The sequence below is a fragment of the Poecilia reticulata genome, linkage group LG11 (genome assembly GCF_000633615.1).
Source record: "Poecilia reticulata strain Guanapo linkage group LG11, Guppy_female_1.0+MT, whole genome shotgun sequence".
NCBI lineage: Eukaryota > Metazoa > Chordata > Actinopteri > Cyprinodontiformes > Poeciliidae > Poecilia > Poecilia reticulata.
The window spans coordinates 8,992,019-9,014,859 of NC_024341.1; the positions used below are offsets into that span (position 1 = coordinate 8,992,019).

At 38.7% G+C, this 22,841-nt stretch overlaps 1 protein-coding gene across 16 annotated transcripts in view; it reads right to left on the bottom strand.

The window, feature by feature from the left end:
- adgrb2 (adhesion G protein-coupled receptor B2) overlaps positions 1-22,841 on the bottom strand; it is a 280,838-nt gene that overhangs the window by 29,976 nt on the left and 228,021 nt on the right. For 8 of the 16 annotated variants that reach the window (XM_008421604.2, XM_017307461.1, XM_017307460.1 and 5 more), the window contains 10 exons: positions 20,934-21,019; positions 17,353-17,451; positions 13,092-13,191; positions 12,293-12,364; positions 9,524-9,616; positions 8,145-8,378; positions 5,337-5,376; positions 4,942-4,956; positions 1,651-1,823; positions 770-1,477 (listed from right to left, as the gene is read on the bottom strand). In XM_008421604.2, coding sequence (XP_008419826.1) covers positions 770-1,477; positions 1,651-1,823; positions 4,942-4,956; positions 5,337-5,376; positions 8,145-8,378; positions 9,524-9,616; positions 12,293-12,364; positions 13,092-13,191; positions 17,353-17,451; positions 20,934-21,019 — 1,620 coding nt within the window. The remainder of the gene's footprint in view (positions 1-769; positions 1,478-1,650; positions 1,824-4,941; positions 4,957-5,336; positions 5,377-8,144; positions 8,379-9,523; positions 9,617-12,292; positions 12,365-13,091; positions 13,192-17,352; positions 17,452-20,933; positions 21,020-22,841) is intronic. The other 8 variants (XM_017307459.1, XM_017307463.1, XM_017307467.1 and 5 more) reach the window with 8 other exon arrangements.

Here is a 22,841-nt window from a genome sequence, read left to right on the forward strand (position 1 = left end):
CGGCATGTATGGCGGTGGATGTGTAGTTCCTGTGGGTTGGCTGAAGACTTTCGCCAGGAGGGTATTTCCTCTGATCCTGCCTGCCTCAGTCCATCTGCTGTGCCACCTTGTACGGTCAGGAGGGGGTGTCGCACACAAACAGCATCACACTCACATGGAGATGGTAAACTAATAAGGAGCTGTCTGTCGATATGAGAATGACTCATTTCGCTGTCTCAGTTGGCAGCAATAAATACTACTGAGCTGAAAATAATAGCATCTGTTAGACCAGACTTGTTCTCGGGAACACTGAAGTGTTATTGTGACAATATGTAGGGAGTGCATTGTTCTAAAAACACTCAATAGGTGTTTTAGAGACGGCCTTATTTAACAATTAGATGGATTGGCTTGAAGACAACACTCTTGAAATTTGAAAGGTAAACAACATGATCAATTAATCCTCTTCAAGAGTAGAGGGAGTAACCAGTTAAGTTTAGAAGAAATATATGCTTGATATTTGAATTACTTTCTGCAACAGAAATATCCAAAGCAAATGTCATTTGAACTTTCTTGTACTGCTAAAGACACTTGTTCAGACTGAATATTACTAAATAATTAGAGTGTGTTTGCAGAGTTTTTTCTCCCACTCCAATCCCTCACTGTGCCATCGCTTAGGGAAGCACACTACATTTATACCAGTCAAACGTCAGCTCAACTGAAAGTTGTGAACAACTAAGCTATCTCTATTTCTAAAGCTACTGCCATCCATTTTTCACAGCCCTTCACTCACCTCCAGGGATCCCGCTGAGAGGCTGGTGTTGGCATTGGTGCTGCCTAGGTTGCGTGGGAGGGTGCGGGTTCTCTCCACTGTGGTTCCCCCTGTCAGAATCTGTCTGACTGATGGCCTCTGGCCTGGCTTTAGGTGGAGTGAATGCGCGTGGGAGTGCATGTGTCCTCCGTGGGAGTGCACATGCCCACCTTGGCCCATCAAGTGGCCATGCCCATGGGGCACGGTTTTGATAGTCCCGTAGGAGCGGTTTAGGTTCATGGTGATATTCATGTCACCGACGCTGGACGGCACAAAATCTGCCGGATAGGCCTCGCTCTCTGCCGGGTGGAGGGTGAGCGGAGAGGGAGGAGGGGGGAAGGGAGGATCCTCCACCGCGATATTGAGGGGCTTGTCCTCGCCGCCAAGTCCCAGGCCTCCTCCCTGCGAAGAGGGCGCGGGAGGTTTGAGACTGACCGTCCTACGAGGCAAGACCATGTAGTCTCCTTCCCCCCCTCCGCCACTCCCACCCCCGCCGCTCCCCCCACTTCCTGCGCTTCCGTCCTGGGAATTGTTGGAGGACGCGGGCGGCCGGGCCCAACCCAGGCCGCTCTCGGTGCACAAGTAGATCGGAGCGGTGGTGCGTGGCTGCCCCTGTTGTCTCTGCTGGTCCAAGTTTACCTCCTTCTTAAGAGGCGTCTCACTGAGCTCATTAAGTCCTAATGTTGGAACCTGATGGGGGGGAAAAAAAAAAGTTCCATTTAAAGTAAGCTATTATCTCTTGAAAGTTATATCATTACTTTAAAATTTCGACATGTTTCTGAAGTATTAAATAGCAGGGAAGTTAAACATTTTCTCCCTCTTATGAAATAAACACCAAATAAGCCTCCAATTCAACCCGGTACCTGTACAATGAGGTTTGGAGGTGGGATGTTTCCAGGAAGGGAACTGAAATTGACCCCTACTCCCCCTTCTTGATGTGCTGCAAGCTTTGGATCATCCTCATCATCCAGGGAGATTCGTGACAGGGTTCCAGTGATGGTGGCTGGGTTACAGGTGTTGACCTCTTTGAAAATGACTGAAGGAAGAAAGAGGGGGGGGGGGGGGGGGGCAGAGGAAGTCAGGAAGACTGTCAGAAAGTTAAAGACAAAAAGCACAAGCAGAGTTGAATGGTTTGTCGGTACAGGTTGAATTTGGGAAAAAGAAAATGTATTAGAAAGTGAGTGAATATTAAATAGAAAGGAAATTATATATCTGGTCTAATGAAAAATGAAACAAATGAGTAAAACTGCTTTCCTGAAAGAATGTTTCACTTTACATTTTGAACCGAGTTAAACAATCAAGATCAAATTTATCCCTGTTACTTTTCACCGAATAGTGCGTAAGCATGCTATAAGCTTAGAGCATCAGATGTGCTTCAACGATTGTCAAACAGTTTTGAAAACATCTTAAAGTATGTTTGGGTACTTGAAAAATATCTAGCCTTTCTAAACCATTTCATAAAATGTTTGCTAAAATAAAGGAAATCATTGTACAGCATAAACAGCATGCAGAAATTGGGAGTCCTAAAACTGGCCTCTCCAGTGGAAAGAGAGGACATAGTTTTGGCAATACGACTACTTCACATATCACTTTAAAATCACTTGTTTAGGGTAAAAATGTGTAAAGATTTAGGTGACCAACACCTGCTAGAAGAAAAACAAAAAACACATTGTTAAAACATTGTTTTTGCTATGGAAAGTTTTGTAGAGACATGCGTCCACAAATGTCATATTCACAACTAGCATCAGTCCGGCAGCAAATATTAAACATAAATCAAGACAGTCATGCTGGAGACCATGCTCACCTTCATCTACACACATATATATATATAAGTCATAGAGAATATAAATGACTTGGAGAACCCAATTGGCCAAACACATTTCTGCCTTTACTGCACAACTTTAATCAAATGTCAGACTCAAAGACTGAAGCTCTCATTTCATGTGAATGAGTATAGCAACATGCACGCTGGCTTGCGGATTAAACTCAGATTTATTATTTTACTATAATGACGAGAAACATTCGGACAGACGTCTAAGCATTTTTGGAAAATCAGATCTGTCTGACAGTTTTGTCAAATAAAGAAACCGAGAGAAGGAAGTATAGAAGAATCCAGTTCCCTTTCAGGTGTTCTGTTGCAAAGTACGACCATAATTACAAAGATACGTGAAATACCTGCAAAATAGCTTCAAACAGTTTCAGTATAAAAAAATACAAATGTAGACTTTCAGAAATAAATAAATAAATTAAGCCATCTTTAGACCAACGGACAACTTCCAAGTCTTTTCATCAAAGTAAAATCTGTGTAATGAAGCACTATCCAGTCGATGTTTTACTTTTGTTAAATAACAACGGATGCCTTTGCTAACGAGGATGACTCATCAGTCTCCAACAGTACTCAATTAGAAGAGCATTGAATAAGTCTCCATTACTTTTGTGGGAGTATATTTGGTAGACAAAGCAAATAGTGATAGAGTTACAAAAAAAATCTGAAAGATTTTGAGCAATTTGACAATGCCATTTGTCTGCTAACAAAGCTAATGTTGATGTCTGCTTTACAGCTACTTATTAATACCAAGCTAAAGGATCTGGACTGATCATTCATTTGATTGACTAGTTCAAAATTTAACATGCCTAGACTAGTGAAACCTGAACAAGATAATACACTAAATAAATGTCTTGAGATTTATTAAACCTTTACTTTCATTTGTCAAAAACAACTTGTTTGGTATTAGGACTATTTTAACGTTATACCACCAGCTTACAAAAGCATCTCTACTCCAACCATGACTGTTATAATCTACATTGATTAAAGTTTGTGATTTGTTAAGCTTTTAAATCACTGGAAACAAAAAATGGGGAAACCTGTTTATCCACAAACTCTGGCTAAAATCATGTCTTGTTTGATTCTTAACCTCAGAGATCTCTAGATGGTTTTAGCAGCATTCAGTTTTTACTATATAAAAAAAACATGGCATTTTGTTTGAATGGGATTTTTGTCTCTAAATCAGTTTGAGAGAAGAAAAGTTTCATTTCAATGCATGCCGGGAGAATAAATGGCTTTTTCATTTACCTTGAAGTTCTACGTGTCAGTTTCCTAACTCTTTATTCCATTATGAAATGCATTTATTTAAAACACTAATGGAATAAAAACACAATCCGGCTTTTATTGTGGTAATGTGGCATAATTTTGTGAGCAAAATAATACATACAGTAAAACCAAATGACAGTCTATGTTGATAAAGTACTGTGATTTAAGACTTAGCATTTCACTTAGATCACATAACCACTGTTCTGAAAGAAAGATATGCTGCAATTTTTGGCCAGGCTTTCCTTTGACTTTTACTGATAATACATTTTTTAATAGATTATAATTTGTTTTGGAAAGCTATAACACAAGACAACATAAAAACATTAAGGAGTTCCTCTAGCCTCTCTTCAGTAAGTGGTAACATTTATTTATGGCAAGAGTAAAAGGGAAATCACACTACTAATCGCTGTAAAACATACCATTTTATGAATTTGAACTAGTTAAACTTGGATTTAAAACAGCACTGACAACTAAGATCTGAATGTTTGAACTGAAACTTTTACTACAAGAAGCCTTCTTGTTATCTGCTGAAAGTGTTGCTCTCACAGCCTAACTGAACAGCAAATACATCCCGACAAGGTGAAGAAAATAGTTTTCTTTTAAATAACTTCCTATGTCTCACTCATACCCCCCTCTCCCTCCACCCCCACTAATATGCATAAGTCCTTCAATAAAAACATCCACATTAAAGGGTGTATGTTGTGTCTGCTGATTAGAACAAGATCCAACTTTAACATTTCTCAAAGTACTCTGAATTATATAGTCTACCATCTGCTAGAATTATGTTCTGAAAATAATTCAACTTAATATCTTGCATTGCCATTATGTAATAGGTCATTAGAAGAAAAAAAAACTGAATGTTTAAGAGTTCCGCTAAGAAGTAATGTGTTAAGTTGATCTTTTTTCTACTACGTATGAAAATGAAACACCTTAAAGCGGTGTATAATTAAAAAAAAACAAAAAAAAAACCTCCACAAGGGTTCAACCTGGATTCTTCTATAGGAATGTTTGAAGTCTAGAACAGACCAGGCAATGTTAGACGTTAGTCGGGTGCGAAACTTACATGGGTGTCCTCTCTCTGCAAGGATAGCGGGGGGGAAAGTGACTACGTTAATACATCAAAGCACAACACACACTAGACCGCGGTGCATCTGTAACACACCCAAACAGCCACACAAGACCATTGTCAGCTAACGAGTGAAACAGGTCTGAGCACACCGAGGAGTGTTATTATCATGCACAATTAAACACAGTCCCATCCAAACATATGCTCGCTGAGCACTTATTGGGCACAGTCGGTGTGATTGATAAGGCATAGTAATTTGAACACAACCATGTGGAGACGTGGCGTATCAAGTGTTGCCGTTTCATCAGCAAGCTAAGGACGCAACTGCCTGCAATGCTACACCCGCTTCAGGTAGACGGAGATAAAAAGAGCAGATGGAGGGGAGGACTCACCTGTCTGACAAGCCAAGTCCACGTCCTTCTCGAAATCCGTCTGAGGAAAGGAAAGGAACACGAGAGGAAATGCAGGAGTGAGTGAAACATTAGCATGAGTGTGATTGGATCTCAATGCTTTAATGCTAGGATATGATCCGTTGCCGTGGAGAGGCTTTGCGACTCAGATTAGTGTCGAGAGCAAAAAGATGTCGCCTTAGGTCATTCATTTAAATATTTCAGTTCTTATTTTCTTCATGAGGGGCTTGCTTACAGCCTTTTTAAACAACCCCCCCCCCAAAAAAAACAAAACAGATTAAAAGAATAGAAAATCCACTTGCAGGAGACAATGCTGCAAGCTGATAGGCTGTGATGCTAAATTCTGCCACAGCAGTGGAACCAGGAACAAACAGCAGAAGTGAAAAACCCGAAGAAATTTTGCTTGATACTTAATGTTACCGTACGATTCATCAGTCACCACACCAGCATCGAATGGAAAAAGAAACTGACACAGAAGCTAACCTATTATCTGCTGTGCCTGCTGAGGCAAAACTTAGTCTCCCAACTTGACAGAAAAAAAAGATTGGAAAAATACAAATTCTTCCTGTCTTTTTTTAGATGCTTCCAAAATAAATAAAAAAAGAAGAAATAAGACAGCAATAAGTTCAATCCAGACTTGATGTGTAGAGTTTATGCAGAGAAAGTGTTGTGGACGTAATGAGGAATGACATTCATTTCCAGGCAGAGTTTAACTAGACTAATTCAGAGCTGTGGTGCTCCTCAGAGTAAAGAAACGGAGGAAAAAAAGCTGTTATTTCCAAAGCAGCCACCGCTCACTTTTTAGTAAAGTTTAGAAAGTGAAGCTCATTACAATTCAGCTGCAGTGGCCCTTTCTCTCCGCACAGACACCCCTCCTATACTCTGTGGGTTTCACTTACAAAAGCCTTTATTTGGATAGTAAACTACAGGTTTTAGACAGTTTGGGCATGCCACAGAGGGAGAGAGAATGCAAAAGGTGTAGACGGAAACTGAAAGGGAGAAGGAGTAAATGTGTCCCATCTCACCCCAGTAGCATAAAAAAGCTCTTAGTCTGCAAGCAACCCACATCTCCATTTGCAAATGACTGAAACATGAATGCAGAAATTATATCCAATTCTTTTTCTTTTACACAAACTAATAGAAAAACATTTATTTTAACCATGAGGCATCAATGTTGGCTCAACCTAATAAAAAGAAGGACACCAGTTGTAGTTTAAGGAAATTATTGGAAGTGTAACATTCTTGATTGAGACGAAATTCTAACTATTAGCTTAGCCTTTTAACAAGAGACACACACTCACAGCTATTCCTACACACACTTGAAAGGTGCAAAATGTAATAAAAGTGAAATTGATGAAACTACAGCCTGATTTGGCCAAAGGAATAGTTGAACAATTGAACAAAAAAAAAAGAAAAAAAAAGAAGCTGTTATATTTTGCTGACTTCAAAACATATCTGGATGCTACGGTAAATGGTCCAATTGTAGCCAAACACTGAAAAGCTCGATGGAGAATTTTGGATCTTCAATGCAGTGACTCAATTGTTTTATAATTTTCACTACCTTTAATGAAAAGTTCTACTCATGCATAAACAGCCACGCCGGCTCAACAAGGGGTTTTATTGATGTAAAAAACAAGGTACCTTTACCTAGCTTGCGCTACATATCAGTTAGCATATTTATTTATTAATTTTTTGTTTTTGGTATATATTGTTGAGTATTTCTTCTCAGTATTCATTCCACTCTCTTTAGAAATTACCCAAAATAGGTAGGGGCATGTTGCATACTAACCTTGACGACTCAAGGTCATCAAGGTTAGTCAAGAGGTGACAGTTTTCTACGGTATTCTCAGTCTTTTGTCAGGAAATGGGGTGATATTGCTAAAATTAATAGTAATATCGCCCCACAAAAAGCAGCTTTAAGTTAAATTAATTGTTCTTACTTCATAACTTGATCAAACAGGAATAAGCAAAAAAAATAGTTTGCAGCACATTTTAATTGTATATATTTTCAGAGACGCATGTATTAAAGTGAAATGTCAGTGTTTTTTAGGATTATTTTCTCCATGAATGATGGTGATATTTAAAGACTTACAGGCTATGCTGACCTAAAGCAATGTTTTAAACACATGGGTATTAAGTAGTTCACTTTCATCTAAACATAAGTGGGTAAAGCTGAAATTGCCTTTTGTGGTACATAATTGTAGAAATTGGCAAAGCAAGATGTTTCCATGTCACTATTATTACACAGAGGTTGAACGGGAACTGATATTTCAAAGATTAAAGATCTTTGACAAAAGCATGTTAGGATGAAGCTAAAAGTAAAAAAAATATAGATTAAATGCCTTTTTGTGTTCATTTTTTTGTTGTTTTATAGCTTAGCATATCAGAGTAACATATCAGAATTTTTTTTTTAAACAATTTTAAATAGCTCTTCTGCTATCAGAGGTAAATTAGTGAAGATCGTTTAGCTTTTTTTAAACATCCATTCAAATTACTATGAAGTGTCACAACCCTACATTCAAACCACCCTGCTAATTGTTTCAGTATCATCCCATTACAACACTGTTCAGTGTGCTGAGATATTTCCTTTAGTGTGTACTTACTTAAATTAGTACTACCCACAAACCTTCAAACATAATTATGCTAAACAAAGGCTAAACTATTCCTTTAATGTCCACATATATTTATGGTGGAATAAAATTTTACACATTGCACCTTTTCCTCTAGACACCCAAGACATCCTAATTACTAGGAACTTTGCTTTCCGATTCTTTTCTACTGATGACGTACTGATCGACTGTTGATGTGATTGGGGGTGTGGTTGTGGGTATTGTTGAGCAGTGGGGTGTGCTCATGTGTGTGGCCGTGGTTCAGCACACAGTTGCGGCTGCTGTTAGGCAGATCATGGTAACAGGCTTGCTGGCTTGTGTGGTGGCACGTCGGTGTCGGCAGCTGCTGGTGACAGCCAGACAAACACAGGGGTGTGCTCTGACGAGAGCTGTGCTGCTGTCCACAAGAGCCCTTCTGATGATGAAAAGTGGGGAAAAAAAAAAAAGTATTTCACATAAAACATTAAGCTGAAAAACGTAAAGAAATTTTCGGCCCGTTCTGCTGAGCGTCTATCAAAGTTCACCTATTCAAATGATGCCTTTCGTTTTACTTTTACAAGAATTTTTAGCTACAGGTTAACGTCTTTACAGCGACTCCAAATGTCAGAGGTTTTACGTACGAATAAGACATTCTCCGCTGTAGCAAGGGCACCTGCGTGAGCGCTCGCTGTAATTTCGATGCTCACACAACTTTGCGCTGGCCTCAATAAATTATCTATCACAATAAATGTCGCCAAGGGTAATGTGTCTCTCACAAAACAGTTGTGTGTGCGGGTAATTTAAAAAGGCTGCACAAAGTCCTGGCTATACGTGCCGTCGTCAAACGGGTAAATATATTTATTGCCCTTTCTATGATTCAGCATTAAGCTGTGTGTGAGTATTCATTTAAATACATTTTATCTCCAGAAAATACTTTATTTGAAAACAGAGGCTGAAGACAAAACGGCTCTGAGGACGCAGGGAAGGAAAAGTGAGGGAAAAGCTGTTCCGAGGTGCCGTGTGACCGTCCTGACATTGGCAAGGCACTCAACTCTCGGTGATTTATCACATTATTAAGCACATTTGGAACACATACAACAACCTTACTGGAGCTCTGTTCTCTTTCCGTAAAGACAAAGAAAGCAAAGGTTAAAAGTCAAAAAAGTGCTAAGGTGTGTGGTCTGAAAGTACATAATTACAGGAGTGTAAGTAATTGGTTTTTAGCTTTTCACCAACAGACAAAAAAAAATGATGGCAATACAAGCATCGATGCGCAGAATATGATGGCGAGTTTTTATTTTAGAAGGGTTACAAAAGAGGCATGGATTTGTCTTCTGTTTTGGAAAGCTTTATGTTTGAAAGCAAAATATTTGGAAGATTAATAAAAACACAAAGCGGATAGATAGCAAATTATTCCTATAGAGGTAAACACGGTTATGGAGGAACAGAAGCGAGGGATGAATATGATCTCTTTATTAGCAGTCATGCTTCTTAAAATTGCATTTGAAGCTTGCAGGAAGTGCAGCCCGATACTCTGAGGTGCATGAACAGCAGTGTGGGATGAAATGGAATGCTATTCACCATGATCTGCACCTGTCCGTTCTTGCAGGAGTCAGGGGAGTTTTCGCTGTCGTCTTTACATCCCCCCATTCGACAACGCACAGCGTCTTGCACCTACGGGTTGGGGGGGGGGGTTGGGGGAGCGGAGGGGGACAGCAGGGAGGAGCGAGTAGGAGATGCCGGAGAGAAAGAGGAAACAGACAGGAAAAGAGGGAGGGGAAAGGAATGGTGAGGGAGGAGGAGGAGATGATGCAAAGGGAAGAAGTTAGTGGAGGCACTTTGATTTGTTTGCTAAAAGACGGAGCTCAAGGAAGCTGTTGTGAAGACATTTGTCCCATGACGTTTTGAGTAAAAATACTCATGCCCCTTTGAAAGTGGTCGCACAACAACCACAAGTTTCAATGTACCTTCTGGTTATGTGATAGTCCAACACAAAGTAAGGCATCAATGTGAAGTGGAGTAGAATTTACATTTCATCTAACAAACATAAAACGTATTCAGCCAATGCATAGCACACTTCTTGTATTTTTTGCTGTAAAATAATTTAAAGCCTATGAATAATATTTCTTGCAATTCAGAATTATGCACCATCTTTGGCATACACTTATTCTAAAACATTGCAGTTTGTGTTTTGTAATGTGGCAAAATGTGAAAAGGTTTGAAGTGGCACAAAACGCTTTTCCTCTGTGCTTTATAAATCCAACAGCAGGTCTAAGGCGAACGGTAAAGTATGCTAACACGGCAAAATTAAAGGGGGAAAAAAAAAAAGTAATATCCTGCCACTAGAAGCTGAGCCTATTTATTGTCAAACAGATAGTGGAGTGCTACAGACAGCACAGAGCAGCACTTCAAAGTGGTCTATATGAGCCTGGTGAGATCTGTGGCTCTAATTAAAACCAACAGAACAGTAAGGATGTCCCGACCCCTGGGCTTTCCTGGTGTCATATTGTCTTTCTTTATGTTTACACACACACTTGGTTACACCAGTAGACGCTCCAATCAGATGAATCCCAAAAGTAACTCCCCCAAGATTCCTTCCGTGGCGCCGGGTCGTGTTTTATAGATGGCCTCCTTACTTCCTGGGGCGTAGCATCATTTCCTGAAGCTGACGATGTCAAATCCCAGCTTTTCGGGAGTGGAAACGAGACAGCCTTGAGGGAAGAAGTGATCCAGGAGGTTCGTTCTCATAGAGCCGCTCCACATTGCCGCGTGTTTGTGCATATTGGTGCCACTACAAATGGAATGGATTGCATCCCCATCTGATTAATACTGCATGGCCAAACATTTTTGCTCCATTGTTTCCTTTTGTCTGTCGCTTCTATTTATGATCACGTTCATCCTCTGTGGCATCTGTTGCCTGCTCTCTGTTGGTGCACCGTGGGATAATGTGTGTGTATGTGTCGGTAATGAACTGCAGCACATTCCAGTTTTAGATTAGCTGTCCCTGCTGTTCTACCTACCTTAGCTGTGGATCGCTCATGCTCCTACCGTGGGCTTTTTGGCCGACTCTCACAATAATGCTCTCTTTCCCTTCCCGTTGGTTAAGGTGGACAGACATGTCTTGGCAGGATTGAAGGTTTGCCGTACTCTACATTTTTGCCTTCACCCAATTCACCTGGAGTGTTACGTGATCTTTATATTGGCCCCATACCTTACTGTATGAACCGTGCCATCAGCTCCAGCTTTTTTTAAAATACACCTTCTTCTTCAGAGATGGTTAAATTACAAAAACAGAGCGATTCCCATTTTTGCAAACCAAAATGCAGACGATTAACATGGACTGCTCGGGGAAGGAATACTTTTGCAAGTTAATTTACTGCAACTTCCTTTCACATGTCTTCTTGGTTTTGATCTTTGATCACTTTTTTAAACAAAATAAAGTGAGAACTGAAAAGCAACCAAAGAGAGGTGTATACTTTATATAGACATTAAATGTTTAGTCACACTTTACAGTGTCTTGTACAATATTTTTCCATGTAATACTTCCTAATTAGCCTCCATCATTCTCTTTCTCCCCTCTCCACTCCTCTGATGCACCACTTATAGAAGGATTTGCTCTCAGTCTCTTGCTGGGAGGATTTTCATACATTATTACAATAAATAATTCCTGGAATTACAATACACCGATTCCTGCCGCTTTTGTGATATTGACTAAATGCAATTAAGCGCTTGGAGCATTTGAATATTCACTTATGTCATGCAGTGCATCAGGTTCACTCACGATCTCTTGCAGTGAACGACGAACCTGTGCGTTTACTTAACTCAGCTGCTACTGTTGCGTGTGCTAGCGTCAGCAACAGTTTACATACCAAAATGTATTAAAAAGTACATAGTACAGCCATTAATTGCAACTGGTGTGCTTGTCTGAGTATTTACGTCTGTCTCAAGGGCACGGAAACTTGCATGTGCATAATGAGTAGAACATGCAGGATCCTTGGGGGAAGAGCAAAGCCTCTGGCTAAAAAAACGCTGCAGGCTGTTAGTTGGGGACTTATCGTCTTATTCTGTACAGCATCTCGTAAGCTCTTTAAAGCATACTTGGATCAGTCAGACAATAGTTCGCTATCATGCTGCATTATGAGAAAAAGGTGCAGCAACACAAGGCGTGAATCCATCCTAAGCAAGCCCTGCACCCTCAACTGATTAGCTCAGGTTTTGTCACAGCCTACGACTGACTAGAGAAAGGATGGAGAATCGGGATGATATGACCCATTATATCTCACGAACCATTATTATTTGGAACAAAATCACAACACAGGGCTTCATCAGCAGACAAGAAGTCAAACTCACCTCTCGGCGCATAGCACAATGGACAGTGATGATGACAAAGCCTTGGACAGAGTCAAAAACGGCGAAGAGGACCTGAAGGAGAAAAACACAAAATGTATTTTAGCGCACTAATTTTTAGTCATTTATATTTTTGGCTATTAGGCATCATACAACACAGACTGACTGGCATCATAGGTAACATGCCTCAAAAGATGCATCTTTTGTTACTCTGGTATGAGCACATCAATGAGGTTCAGTTAAAGTAAAGCATAAATACAATTTCAGGTGGACTCACAAACTTATGCAAATATTCCTTAATGTAGGAACTTCTCAATCTTTTCATTTTACCTTGCAGACCTCGTGAAACAGTGCAAAGACTTTAATGTAAACATTCATATAATCTTACATCTTACATATATTTTGTCATATTTGACCAGTTTTTAACAAAATAAGAGTTTTCAAGTTTCATCTCCTTAAGTTTCTGACGTTTATTTAGTTTTATTGCAGCTGCATTACATGAAAAAACTTTAATTTCATGCCACTGATGCTTTTCTAAAACCTGCCAGAGACTTGGTAAAAAAAGAGAGAGAAAAACAGGTTATATTTTAAAAAATGTAAATTAATGTCTCCAGTCTGTATCACTCAGCAAGCTGACAGGCTGGTGATCTTCTTCCCCCCGACTCGCAAAATTTCAAAGCTGCTTTTCCATTATGCGCCCATTGATATGCATGTGTGCGTGTGTGTGTGTGTGTGTGTTAGCTTTTGTGTGTTTGTGACTGGCAGAACATTAGCATGTGCTTGTTGTTGTTGCACACATCACCTGGAAGAGTGTGGAGCGCCGATCAGTTATGGCCAGCACGGCTGACATCCAGGTCAATGCTAACAGAGGAAGAACCACACAGGAGCTCCACAGGGACGCCCTGTCAGACAGGAAGGAAGCACATGCAGGTAGGGGTGTGGTAGGGGGTAGAAAGAGCAAGGGATTCAGTCTCAAATCAGACAGGCCAGCTCTGCTAAGTCCTCGCATCTAAACACACACAGGTTAATCACACATTCTACGGTGGGCTATTTCAAGCGGACTGCCACACTACAATTTGGATCATACTTAATATTCTAACTGATGAGTGGAATACAATGTGTAATCATGTGTAAAGTTCCGACTCCAACAAGCGCTCACAATTACATGGTTGATGGACTCTGATTGCCACACTGGGGGACCGTGAGGCAACATGGGAAAAAAAAAAAGAAGACCAGACCAATGACATTAATAACACAATATCTTAAAAAGGAGTGAGAAGCTGAGGACTCCAAATTCAAATGTTTGGGCAAAATCTATATTAAAGCTGTTTAAGCAATGTACACAGAGGAAATTACATGTTGTATTAGTTCAAGTTTATCTTAGTGAGTATTTGCTTCTAATGACGCCGCTAATGTGAAATTTAGAATATATTCATGTGAGATCCCAAGTAATCAGCATACAAAAATATAAAAACAAATAAGATCAAAATGTATGTTAAATAAAGTGGAATGATGAAAGGCACAGATATTAAACATAAGAAAAAAAAAACATGAAGAAATTAGTCAAAGAAGTTGAAGTCTTTGTATTTAAAAAGCATTTGGTTGACCTTGACTAACGTACTTCCAATTGAAGGCCTATAAAACCATCTCGTACACTGCTGAAAGAAGAACAGAATCATAACGGATAAAAACGCGTAACTATTTCAATAACTTTGCAACCTTAATGTTGTAGAGCAGACTGTTGGCAGACAACAAAAAATCTTCATATTGACAATTTAATGAATATCAAGAAATAGTTATCAATAAATAATTATTCATAAGCAATCTTTGTATTGCTTTGCATATTTTTAGGTTAGGTTTTTACCAACAATACATTTTGCCAAAAGCTTTATCAGGAATATATGTACTAAACCACATTAAATTTTTTATTTTTTATTTAACACATATTGTATTTACTCTTTAGGAAATTAAGCCTCTTCTCTGTTGGGGGCATGAAGGAACTGAGTTAAAAATCTGAAAACATTCAGCCAAGGTTTCCCCCAGAAAACTGGCTAAGCCCAGTGGTTGGGCACTCAGTAGTCATTCATCCAGCAGCCCAGCGTGTTTTTGAGTTAAAAAATGTTTAAAGTTGACAGGAAATTTGAATGCAAATATTTTTAAAAACCACTGCATTGGCTGATGGGGGCACAAGTAAAGCCTGGTGACCTGCCAGGCTTATACGCTGGGGGAAACCCATATTTAGCATATCAACAAGTAATAAAGACTTCTATTTAAACATAATCTGCTTCAACACAATAAGATAAATCATTTTGGAGAATTCTGAAGAAATTCAGAAACTTTTAAGCAAGGTAATTAAACATAATACGTCTACAAAGAGTAAAAAGGATGTTTTTTCCACATCTACCAAACTTAAACATTATTTCAGCAATAACAGCTATTAAGCAGGTGGGACTTTATGATTAAGGCTTTAAAGTACTTCCACTGGTGAACATTTAACCATGTGGCAAGACAAGCAGCCATATAGGACAAATATAAATGGCCAAATGCTAATATACAACTAGTTAATCTTTAAAATGTCTAGGTAGCAAACCTTAAAAATCTAGATGGCAAAACATGTTAACACTGCCTCTAAAAGTGCCACTAACAAAACTGAAAACGGGTAATGTCATTACATTGCTCTCCAACCATGGAAAGACAGAGGGTAGACTGGGGTTACAATGTAAAATTAAGTGCCTTCACTGAAAAATAAAAAGCTATAATGAAAGATTTGCACAACAACATAGATAATTATCCACGAGAGAAGATCTGTCAGAGACTATTTGCTCCGATCATGAAACCATGACAACTAATAGAATGGCAATCCAGTGTCGAATATCAGATTAGTTCAGATCATAAGTCGAAAATGTTACCAAAAAAATAAAAAATAAAAAGTAGTCAATGGTATAGTGAAGTGCTGTGGATAGATGTGCACTCCACGCACTTATGAAGATAGGTGCATGGAGTGCACATCTGCTTAAATTTAAGCAGAACACAACGTCCCTTTACTCAAATTAGAAGCACGATGATCTTTTGCCAGAGCACAGTGTTTACAAGAGAATTTCATTCAATCATGATTCTGTTGATATTAAGGTAGCTTAAGCCAGTAATTTATTGCAGAAGCACAGTAAAGCTGCGTAAAGCACAACCTTTAAAACATGTTTTCAATTTTTTATTATTTAAATCGTCTTATTTTTAAAACTCTACAGTCGTGGTACAATGTTCTGGCAATTTACTAGATATGACTAATGACAGATTAAATTAGTTTTTAGTGCATTAGTTACTGAAATTGCTTCAATGATTGGATTGCACTACAGATGCCATTTCCCTGAATTTATGTGAATCCAGTCTTACCAATTTGTGCACCTGCAGCTACGAAAGAATATGCTGAAAAAAATTGGGGAAAGTTGAGTATTACCTACTTCTAGTTTTCTGTTTAATTTAATTGCTGTTTTTTATGCACCCTTCAAGTTTTACTGTTTGTAGTTATTTTGTCATTTTTGTCTGGGGTTCTAAGTTTGATATATGTGATAAATGGAAGACTCGTTTTTTTCCATTTGTCATATTAAGACATCTGAAAAAAATGGTGGTATTAACTTATTGAAACAATGCTTCATTTCTTCTGAAAGTGATTTTAAAAAGCTGTTTATAATTGTTTTATGTTTTAAAGCTGAAGGTAATAATAAGAAGGTATATCATATATATATAAAAGGTTAAAGAAAAAAAAGCCATGAAGGAAGATACCTAAAAGTTGGCTGACAAGTCTACTTTTTTTTTTTTGGTCACTCTGACAATTCTGTCATGGAACATGCTGGAATTGTAAATGATGTTTGCAAAATCTCAGATTAAAGGATAGAACCACATTTTTAAAGGGAATAAATAATGACAAAAAAAATAACACCAGCTGATTGCTAATGTAAAATGGTATAAACAGAGTTTAAAACCTGAACTTTGTAATCAATTTGGTTTTGTCTTGAAACGCTACTTTACATAAAGTGTTCTCTCATACATAGTGGAATAATGTTACTTTTACTTCTAAAATAATTAATTAGTCAGTACTGGCAGGTCAAAACTTGGAAACAGGCCACAGAATTGTAATCAGTGATGCTCTACTGAAATATACAATTATAATATGGGCTCAAGACCAAGTCATAATTGTATATTCTTTCAATTGTATTGAACACCAGTTGTATTTTTAAAAAAAAGACAATTGGAGCATTTCTCTTCAGGTAGAGTGGAATAAACTATACCAATTGGCAAAGACAGAAGTCTCACTGAAAAGCACAGGAATCAAAGGTATTTACTGGTAGAAAAGGTGCAGACACAAAGTATTATGAATTAGTCCACCATTTTTAAGAATAAAAAATATCCAAATAAACAATCGCAATCAAAATATGACTTGTTTTCGGTATAAAAAGTAAGGAATAGCAATAAACAGTTGTCAGTTTCACATTTTTCAGTAAAGGTTTTGGTGGTTTTTCTTGTTTGTTTGATTTTTTTTGTCTGTTTTCTTGTGGTCGAGAACCAGCAAAATTGGTCATGTCTGTATTTAATTACCAAACAAGTCAAAGTGAATTGATGTTAAAGAGTAAAGGATAATGGAGGAGTCATCTAAACAGTGCAGTTTGCGCAATTAGGAAAGTCGTGTCTGTCTTTAAGCTTCTCCCATGCTGCTCTGCAAATATGTCTAAAGTAACTCTAGCAAGGATTCATAAATACTGTTGGACACAGGTCATATTTCTCTGTGCACCCACAGGAGAGCTCACTTTGCATCAAAACGCACTCTCATTAAACAAGGTTGACTTGCGGTGCAGGTGTTTTCCCTTTCATTAAACTGTTTTTGCTTCCCAGACAAGTCTGAACACTGTTCTGCATCATTACCGACAGCCAGAGATTAAACGGTGGAGGGGTGGCAGTGGCGGTGGGGGAGGGGGGATAAATGAAGAGAAGATAATGTGAATTAAGAGGGGGAAAAAAGCAAGAGAAGGGAAGTATAGAAAGAGACAGATGAAGATGAACTAACTAACATGGCGCTGCTGGCCGTCGAGCTGGACATAGCGGTACTTGAGATCACGCCACACTTGGAGCATTTCAGGAGCAGTCGGCTCCGCGCCTCCGCCGGGACACTTTAGTTCACGAACACGCATCCCATGTGAGGGAGTGAGGGAGGTGAGGGGAAAGTTGGGAGGAGGATGTGTGCAAACACACGCACCAGTGAAGACAACAGGTGAATGTGATGGAGAATTTGAATAAATAAGGTGAAGGGAAACAAAGGGGGGGAGGCAACGTGGACAAACAGTGAATGGGGGAAAGGAAAAAAAATGGTAGGAAAAGGGGGAAGGAGAAAAGAAAAAAAGAAAGAAAGGTAAATTAAAACCAGATCTTAAAAAACGCAGCAGCAATGAAATACAGTCAGGATACAAAGATTGATTCAAAGCAAGTAGAGAGAACGTGAGAGACGCACACTGCAACCAGTCGTGGATTAACACATTACAGTGAGAGTGACAGGAAGTACACCAGTTCTTTGGTTCATTTTTATACGTTACATACGGATCTGTACATTCACTTATTGGTGAATGTACTGAGACTTTACTAGAGTGACAAGGAGGAAGTTGACTGCTCTGGTTGTTTACTTACAGTTAGCTAATCAGATGGAGAGGAAGCATGTTTGCACGTTGGTTTGTGCTGTGCATGAACATATGATTTAATACATGAGGAGAGTGACTGTGTTGGAGTTATGCTACATTAGCATCGTATCACAGATCATTACCCTGGTACCAACAACTGCAACCCCGTGGCTTCAAGAAGAAATGCATTTTGCCCACAGTTTGTCCTGCGAGCAACACCACCAACCTCTCTGTTATAACTCTGCACGCGAGTACACATTTTTACAGGCTATGACACTTTTTTCATACTTTGGTAGTCAGGTGCAATTTCTTTTCCTCCTCATGATGCATTTAACTGATGTGTTAAATGTTAATTGATGCAGACTAACATGAACCAAGGAGTTACTGTCTGCAGCTGCGAAGAAAGCTAATTGCATGCTAAAAGTGGCACAGTTACGTCTTCACACCCCGGTAGTTGCCAAGCAAATAAATATAAGTGACTTTGCAGGTGGGCCTTCTTGGTGTTGCCGCTTCATGCAAGGCAACTGCTTCTTTATCGCCCGGGATTTTCTGCATCTGTTATGGCTCAGTTATGATGTTCGCCGGTGGAGGGAAGATGTGTTCCTAACATGTTCATTTAAAGATCAGAAAATGGCAGCCGACTTCTAAGTTGAGCTCGATAGTTTTCTGTGAGTTTGCTGAAAAGCAGCTAACTACACAATGCGTCAACGGATCACATCACCGACACAGACGAGGTTACCCTACATGCTGGACGATTTCTAAATTATTGCGAGTTATAGTCTAGTGTGACTTGTCGAGGTTTTTTTCCCCGTCTTTATGATGTAACCTAAAGTCCGAAAAATACTAAATTTAGGTAACACCATGCTCTGGATAGCATGGAAAAGTCTTTGCAACCCTTTTTCAGATTTTGTCATGTGACAACCACAAACGTCATTGTATTTTATTGTGGCTTTATGATAAACCAATGCAATGTAGTATATAACTGTAGTGTGTAATGAAGGGAAAGACATGCTTAAAATGACAATGTTTGCAACACTATAGCCAATTAAAAAATTCATGAGCTGAGCAAAAATTATATATGCTCAGCTCATCAGAAGAAGTGTTTGACTGTTTTTTATGCAAAACAGTCCAAGTTCTGTTTTTTTTTTTTTTTGGGTTGAGAACAACCTGCTCTCGCCCTAATTTTCTTTGACTAAAACCTGAAAGTTATCTGTCCTTTTCACAGATGGTAAATGGACTGAACTTATTTATCCCTTTTCAACTCAAACTGACCTCTCAAAGCACTTTACACCAGAACCACATTAACACTCTCAAACATACACAGGTGCACATCAACATGTAACAGGAGGAAGCTCGACTCAGACCTAGAATTTTCTGATTGCAAGACAACTACTCCACCCAATGAGTCACAACCAGTTGCTGAAGTGGTGCTACTAATTCAAGTCTCCAGTGTGGCAGCAGAGTGCTGGTTTAACCTCCAGACCAACATCAAGACCTGGAGCAATTTGTATTGATTGATTGATTTGCACAAGCAATTCAGCTCCATCTGGACCAAAGTTGTAAGAATAAGTTCTCTGCTCAGCTTTTTTAAAAATATTAATTAAACAGAACAAAAATTTAATTCTGTTTGGTTTGTCATGATTATCATTTTAGAAGTTGAAGGACAAAAACTAATTATGATGATTTTTTTGATCCCATCAGTCAAAATGATAATGAAACATGTATATGGGAGCTCATGTAAATTTTTTTTACAGCTTTCCACAAGCTCTCAGTTGGAAATAGATCTGGACTTTTACAGTTTGACACAGTATTATGTTTTGATCTAATATTATTCATCCAATTGTAGTCAAGGCACTACATTCAGCTTATGAAAGGTGCTCTCAAAGTCTGCAGCTCTTCCAAAGTTTCCAGAGTTGCAATGGCTTGGTAAGTTAAGAATGAATCCTTCACTTTACCTCGTAGATCTATGCTCTGGTCTGTGTTAATTTATCTCATAAAATGCTAATAAAATTCAAATATATTGAATCTGTGGTTGTACATGACAAAATGTGGAAAAGTTCAAACCCTATGAAAACTTTTGCAAGGCAATGTACTTGAGTTAAAGTGACAGGAAACATGCTCATAATAATCTTTCCAGGATCAGGGATGACTTAAACGGTATATGTGCGTTTTAAGTGTTTATACATCAAATAGGTTTAATCTCAGCCACATCCCTGGGTAGCAAAAGCTAATCAACCCCCTAGAGAGCAAGCCTATACAGTTATAAACAAACTATCAATTTATACTTGTGCAATCAATGTACATTGAGGAAAATGCAATGAGGCAGAGAACAAGAAGTCGATGGAATCAATAGGTATGAAAATTAAAACGCGTGGGTTTCTACACGCGAGAACCAACGAGGTTTCCACTCAGGTTTGGAAAAGATGGCAAACGTCTCCGTACGGAGTTGATAGATTTCAATGCCTTACTTTGACAAATCTGCATGCACGCCATGTGTGAAGATATATGATTTGTTTTCATGCTTTTTAGGTCTCTCTTTTTGAATTACTCTCTCTTTTCACATTACATTTCCAACTGCCACTGATTTTCACATCTCCCATGCTCATCTGTGTCACCCCGCTGAGAGAACTAGGTGGTTACCATTTGTGGAGGTGACGCTGAGATGCATCTCGGAGAGCAACAGCACATAACAGATGTCTCGCCATCTCCTTGCCAAATTAGATCATATTTTCAGATTTTTTGTTAGCGGATGCACAGGTGTACGAGTAGGTGCGAATGTGAAGAGACCCTCGGAAGCATTTTGAGTTATTTGCCAGGAAAATGTTGTCTGACAGAAGGAGAAATAAGCCTAATATGGCAAATATGATTTCGGTTTTACAGGGGGGAAAAAAAAATAATAAAAAATGACTTGAACAGACAGTAGAAGATGTGTGTAGGTGTGGGGGTTGGGGGCTGTGTATGTTTTTTTAAGTTAAACTTACCCTGCTCGCTGCTTTTTAGACTTGTCTGAGATGCCGTCTCGAGACATGAGCTTGTTGAACACCACAATCCCAATGAGCATGTTTACCTGTTAGATGTAAAGAGAAGACATTGTCATAACAGGCACATAAGCTAAAGCTGGTCTTCCTTCATTCTTGTTCAACACGTCACTGTATGGGTCAGCCACTCTGAGGGTAAGCTGTTCTTGAATGCAATAAAGCAAATTAAAGAATGCCTCTTGCCGAATACAGTTTGATTTTCTAAACGCCTTTAAACGCTTGTCTTATGTTTTCCACGTTTGCTGACGGGTGCTTTCAAAGCAATCACACCAATTGACATGTAGGATCTTGTGAAAATATGTAAGCAAATTGTTGAACAACACAAAAACATTTTTAATTAAATAAATAAAAACAAAAAAAAACAATGAAATAAATTAATGACTTAATTAATGAATGACTGAATTAGACATTTCCTAAACCTTATGAATGAATAAAACAATTATTAAAAATAAAAAAAACGTCAATTTATGGTTAACATTTTAATAGATGAAAAGCAAAAATAAGAACAATTCAAACCTTTCTTTTGTTTCCCCTTTTGATATGTTTTTTTTTCCAGCAACAAAACGAGCCAAAAAAGGCTTCAATGGTGAAACAAAGATATTTAAAAAAAATCCCCCACAAAAAGGAAGACAGACAACTTTTTTAACTCAGAAGAAAAAGATATTTTTTTTCAGAAAACATTTCAGGTGAGCATGAGAACAGAGAAATTTGAATGTGAAAACAGGACACTGATTGGTTTGCTTGCTTCGAAAACTAACAAGCAGTTTATTTTTAAGCATATTTAACATCTGGCTACACTGATCCTGTTGCACAGACTTCAAATTAAACACACTCACACATACACACAGCTGAGCACGTGCTTGCAGAGCTCTTTCACTCTGAAATCCTCCACATCTGGAACATTTTCTTTCCTGGTGACATGTTTCTTACAAGCCTGGTGTTCAAAATAGAGTTTCTGAGCAATCATCTGCTCGTGCTCCCTGTCAGCATCAGTGGGAAGCAATTTCCGTACACTTGTGCATGTGCATGTTATCCTTGCCTTCCTTTCTTCCTTTCAATTGCCCACGAAGGCAGGTCCTGGCCAAATGAGAGAAATCGTTTCCATGATACTACAGAAATCTTCAGAGCTCAGCAGATACAGCATTTTGCAGAAGTATAGCATGTCACAACTATGAACTTCAATGCATTTTAATGGGATTTCATGTGATAGACCAACTGAAAGTAGCTCACACTTCACATGAAAAGAAAATGATGCATGGTTTATTTTTTTAGTAAATAAATATCTAAGTGTAATGTGTGCTTTTGCACTTATTTATATACATCTGGACTTTGTGGGGCATTCTATCAAATGAAATCCCATTACGTTGTCTAATTCTATTTGGAGTGGATCTGCTGTGAGGCAAATCTGTTGCATTTCCAAGTGCTTTGGAGTAATTTGTTTTGTTTGGGTTTTTTTTTTTTTTTTGCACGTATGCCAGAAATTTTCATTTTTTGTCTAATGTGGAAGAAAGTGCTTGTATTAGCACTTCCACATGTTCTCTTCATCCTATGCATGGATTCTGGGAAACTGGGCCTCTAACTGATTTTCTTTAACAATGGCTTTCTTCTATGGCTTTCTTCTGGCCAATCTTCCGCCAAGGGTAGATTTGTGGAGAGCACCACTAAATGAACAGTTAAAGTCTCAAGAGTAAAATAGGCTGAGTAAGTATGCCATACACCAGGGCTTTTCAAAGTGTGGGTCATGCCTCCCCTAGGGGGCGTCAGAGTTCATGAGGGGATTTGCTGTTTGAGGGAAAAAAAAATAAGCCAGAAAAAGTAACTTACCATTTAACCACCTTCACCAAGCCTATA